This window comes from Mesitornis unicolor, unplaced genomic scaffold (genome assembly GCF_000695765.1).
Source record: "Mesitornis unicolor isolate BGI_N332 unplaced genomic scaffold, ASM69576v1 scaffold52960, whole genome shotgun sequence".
Lineage (NCBI taxonomy): Eukaryota > Metazoa > Chordata > Aves > Mesitornithiformes > Mesitornithidae > Mesitornis > Mesitornis unicolor.
The window spans coordinates 1-5,297 of record NW_010157259.1 but is presented as its reverse complement, the minus strand read 5'-3'; the positions used below and the strand labels follow the sequence as shown (position 1 = coordinate 5,297).

Genomic DNA, 5,297 nt, shown 5'->3' with positions numbered 1-5,297 from the left:
TGCTGATATGTTCCATGTTTGCCTTTAGATTATGCCTTCCCATACATCATACTGGTGTTGTCTTTGGTTACACTGGCTGTGTACATGTCTGCATCTGAAGTGGAGGTAGGTAAACATGTTTCTTATGTTCAAACTCATAGTATAAAATACTTGAAGGAGCAGAGGCCACTTTATCTCTTGCCTTTTCTTAGCAGTGTATTCTGCGTTTAAGCCTTGTCCTTTATGACACCTCCTCTTGGCTGGAGGAAGCTCCTGTGAGACTTCCCTCTTCTGGTCCACTGAGAAACTCTGTTAGGTGGCGGAAGGGCTCACACCTAGGAGGCTTCATGCAGTCTCTATGCGCTACCTTAACATCTCTCAAACATCAGGGATAGGTGTAACAGGCTGAATGTTCACAGGATGCTGTGTTTCTTTTGCAAGTCTTTCAAGGATCTTCTTGTCAGGAAGAAAAGGCTCGTTGTCCTCTTCAGCCACTGGTTACTTCATGCCTATGGAATCATCTCCATTTCCAAACTGGATAAGCTTGAGCAGGACCTGCCATTGCTTGCCTTGGTACCTGCACCTGCCCTCTTCTACTTAGTGACAGCAAAGTACACTGAGCCGTCGCGCATACTCTCAGAAGGTGGAAATGGACATTAAAAGGAGCCTGTGCCAACAACACTGTCCTAATGATCTGGGTTAAGCAGTTTTGGTGCTTGATCCTTTGGAAACTTCTGTTTTAAAAGAAGTTTTTAATGTACAGACCTAGGTGAAACACCTCTGAGTGAGACTGTAATATTAAAAAGCTGCACTTAGTATTCTTCATAAGTGTCTGGTATAGATTGAAGGGAATGTCTGTATTTATCACTGTGAATCTGTATAAAAAGCTTGTGCCACATTGTAGTACAGCAGTTTGCTTATATATGTTTATTTCCTAATACAGTATTTTAGGTGGTGTTTGAATAAAACAATAGAGCCTGGTTTGCAGTAGACTTTCAATAAAACAAATAAAACTTAACTATAATATAGAACTTGGTTTTCTCATCTCTGGCTTCTGTCCCCCACCAGTGGAACAGACTTTCATCTTCCTTCCATTAAAAAATGAAATAGATTGAGCATTACACACACCCCCCCACACACACACAACCCTTAAGTTGATAATTTCAACTTAAACTCTTCCTACTGTATGGGACGTTGGCTGTAGCAGTGCAAATAACAGTAGATATTTCTAGATTTAAGTGTGACACTAACGATATTTTTATTCTATTACCCATCAACATTCCCAAGGAGCTCTGGGGCTTTCAGAGGTGTCATCTCTGCCAGACTGCCTCGAGATGTCGCTCTCCTCTTTCTCCAGGGAACGTTTGATTTTGTTACATCTGTTAGCCCTTCCCTGATGATAGCTTTTTTTCTGTGACATGCAAATTGACAGGTTCACTGCTTTTAAAAACAGTGTGCAGACTGTCTTGCATGCAGAAGTAAGGGCTTATTGTGGGATTAAGGAAGTAATTATGCTCAAGGAAATAAAATAAATTCTGCCTATACTGCTATGTACAAAATGTAATTTGCACACACATGAATCCAGAAGACAGTTCTAAAGTTGTGGTTTTTAAAAGTTATGTATTAAAACATAATAATTTCCATAATGGACAGAGTCATAGGCATATTTTTCTTTAAAATTATCCAGACCACAGTTTAGTGCCTGCATTTGCACAGCTGTCACATCAGTGCAGGCATAGCAGGCTGTGAGCAGCCAGTGCAGCACGGCGCAGGAAAAGGGCTGTACACTTTTATGTGCATTTCAGTGTATGAACTACATGTATTGGGTTTAAAAGTTTGCTTGTATATTGTCTTTAAAAATAAAAGTAACAACTCAATTGCCATGTAACATTAGCTGTAGTAAAGGTCTATCTTCTGCTAGGTCTAGAGAATCGTATTAATTTTAAAGGCTGCTGACTGAGGGACTCCATGAGAAGCAGAGCTTACAGGAAGGCAGTGTGCCCCGTGCTGCAGTGCAGACCCAAACACTGACCTTCCTGCTGGGCTCCACTGCTTTAGCCTTCAGCAAAACCTGAAACACAAAATATGAATTAATAGACTCTTTTTTCTCACCTTCTCTCACTAGCATTAAAAAAAAAATAAATAAATGTATTGACAACCAAAGAGTTAGGTAAGACACGGCAAAATTAACACATGCGGTTTGGAATGACTAAGCGATGTTTTTGTGCAGGCTCCTTGTGAAGAAACCTGCCCTGCACATTTCACACAGAAAATAATACTGGTGCTGGCTTTCAGATGAAGCAGAATTTCACCATCCTTCCCCTTCCTGCCTGACTTCATTCCAGGGACATTCCCTTCCTCTATAAATCCATCATTCTCTCCTGGTTTCCTGTCACTTTACCCAGACCCTGTGATTTCAAAGCAGCCTGTATGCCATAGCCTTTCAGCTTTAATATGTACAAAACCCACATTCTGTAACAAGGCAATGGTCCTACAGTGACCAAACATGCAACTAACTACAAATGAGACCTCTGAGAATCAACAAGTAGAGCTATCCGTAGTATCTGAGTTAAAAAGAGGTCTTGAAGCAAATGACTTGAATCTGCCTAGGGCCACTGTGTAGTATCACCCCTCCCCAAGAGAAGAGAATATAATATTGTTCATTTCAATGGAAACAGCAGTAGAAATTGCTCACATGTAAAATTATAGAAGACAAACATTAATTACACATACAGTCCTACAGCAATAACCTTGCAACCACAAGCTGTGGGAGTTGGGGGCCTGTTATTTTTATTTATCCTTTGTGGAAGAACATACATATTCCTCTGGAAAGAGCAGCGATGCTTAGACTACTTTAAAGCCCCCTCACTGCTATTATCACAAGCCTTTAGAAAGTGGAAATTAAAGATAATAATAATATCCAGGCTGTGTTATAAAGCATGCATAGTTCTTTTCATAAATGTACGAGTAGGAGTCAACCTGCAGCAGTGGTCAGATAAAACATGGCTGTGTTTTAGCACAAACTGCTAAGAATTAACGTATTCTGGGGTTTATTTTTTTTAAAGAAAAATAAGGTTGGAAAAGAAAAAGTTTAGTGTATCTTACAGTGGTCATCCAGTCTAGATTTTTTTTGTCAAACAGAGAATCCAGTCCTTCCAGCTTATTTTGTAGCCTGCTATTACTATCCCCAATCTTTTCCTCTCGCTGTTGAATTTTTGCTGTTAGAGCAGTCACTGCATTCAGTATTTCCTGCTCATTCTCCAGATATTCCTGGAGAATTCCTCACTCACTCCCCCAAAATAGGATGGACTCATTCATGTTGGATCAGCTGTACCAGTACCCAGTTTTCACTGTCCTAGGTTTGGCTGAAATGTGTTAGGTGGCCCAAATCAGGCACAATAAACAGTGTTTCCTGGTGCAATTCAGGCATCAGAAAATTCAGAGCTTCCCAGATCCTGTTAGTGACCTGAAGAGAAAGAGAGGGACGTCTGTAGCATAACCAAGAGCTTTCTTCCTGAGAGAAGTCTTTGCTTCCATAACAGTATCATAAGAGAGGGCTGCAGAGCAGCCAGTCCCTAGCATCTGCCATGCCAGCACACTCCGATTCAGGCAGCTGCCCCTGCACCAGCACAGCTCTGTGCTTGCAGGCAGCAAACAGTGCACAGGGTTCAGGGCAGCTCAGAAATTTACTTGACATGGCTGCACAAATGTGGGTTCAGGTACGAGCGGCAGCCTGGTACCACTTGGCAATAAGACCACTTTTAGGATCCATCATGTGTTTTACCGGGAAGGAGGTTCTGCTATGCTGATAGCCTGGGGCCTGAAAGATACACAGAATCTTTTCAAAAGCAGGTATTCCAGATCGTGCAGGCCTGTTCTACAGCTCATGTTCATCTCAGCCCTCTTCATGTGGCATGAAGTTCTTTTCCTACAATCCCTGACTGAATGCAGCAGACTATACACAATATTGATTATGCCTCAGGGTGGTGCCTTGCCCTTGGATATTCCTCTTTGTTTCCTCTCAAAGTCAACACAGCCTCACAAGCTCATTTAAAAGGCCAGGTTTGTCCTGTGCTGTTTATATTTCTTCATCTTCCATGGCCAGTTCTCTGTGAAATGAAAAATGTACAGAGAACTTCACACTGAGAAAGAGCACTGTCAAGCTCCAATATACTCACTAATTTGATTCTGCAGTTCTTGGTATTCACAATGTCAAGTTTCCTGTTGATCTCATAGATGTCTCATTCTAGCAGCTTCATACTTTCTGTATGATTTTTCAGCCAGCCAACTGCAGCATCATGCTTGATCCGCAATTCCTTCCTCAGCTCCAGCTGTTAATAATACTTTGCTACTAACTGATCTTTTAATATTATTTTTGCAATTAAGTAAAGAGTTTTCAAATATGAGTTACTGAAGTACAGAAAATCCCGCCCTAAACATCTGAATGAAAGTCAGTTCACCACTGCCCTTAGTTCACCAGCTTCTTGTTGGCTTGGTCATGTGCCAAAGGAATGCAAAATCAAGCACAGGGGCAGCTCGATGTAAATGCTGGGTCACAGGTTGGGCTGAGAGCCGCAGCACCCCCAGATGGGAACACAGCAACAAAGAGAAGATGTGTCCCAGCCCCAGCCTGTCTTCCCCAGTCCCCATGGGCGCCTGCTCTTTACTGTGGGGAAATAAAGCTGGTGGTGGAAACTTTGCAGAAGTAATACAGTCAAGTTTTAAGTTATTACCGTGTCCTCCTTGAGCTTCGCAGTTGTTTCGATTGATTGCTGAATGGCTCGTTTGAGTTGTACCACTTCACCTTCCTTTTCTGCGAAGCAAGGAAACCGTTTTTACAGTGTAATGACTGAACATTAAAGTTAAGCTGTTACAAATAAAACTAGGTTCTATCAGTAAGTGATCTGCTTAACTAATCTGGCATTTTAAAAAAATGCTTGGTATTGATGTTATGGCCATGTCTACAGATTCCAGTTGTTTCAAAGAGCTCAGCTTATACTTGTTTCATAGATCACTTGAGTCATAGGCAAAGGGCTATGGCTCCCTGCTTTTGAATAAAGCAACAGAAAGCCCATGTATGTAGAGGAGCTACGCAATACTTACGTAAAAATGATTTCCTCAGTTCTTCGTATTCTGTACGCTTCAGTTCTGTTTCTTTCTGGGCTTCTTCCAAGGTTAGCCTGCTTGTGTTTAATTCTTCTTTTTTAAGCCGATTTTCAGTTGCAGTTTTGGTGGCACTCTTTAATGAAACTAGGTGTTAATCGATAATATATCTAAGCAGCATTTAATGCATAAATAATGCGACATATCCGGGGGGG

General features: G+C 41.5%; 1 protein-coding gene across 1 annotated transcript in view; it reads left to right on the top strand.

Moving 5' to 3' along the window:
• The window catches only part of JKAMP (JNK1/MAPK8-associated membrane protein), a 4,383-nt gene extending 3,358 nt beyond the window's left edge, over positions 1 to 1,025 (top strand). Inside the window, exons 5-6 of the mRNA XM_010179226.1 lie at positions 29 to 105; positions 421 to 1,025. Coding sequence (XP_010177528.1) covers positions 29 to 105; positions 421 to 639 — 296 coding nt within the window. The 3' untranslated portion in view covers positions 640 to 1,025. The remainder of the gene's footprint in view (positions 1 to 28; positions 106 to 420) is intronic.
• The last annotated feature ends 4,272 nt before the right edge of the window (positions 1,026 to 5,297 follow it).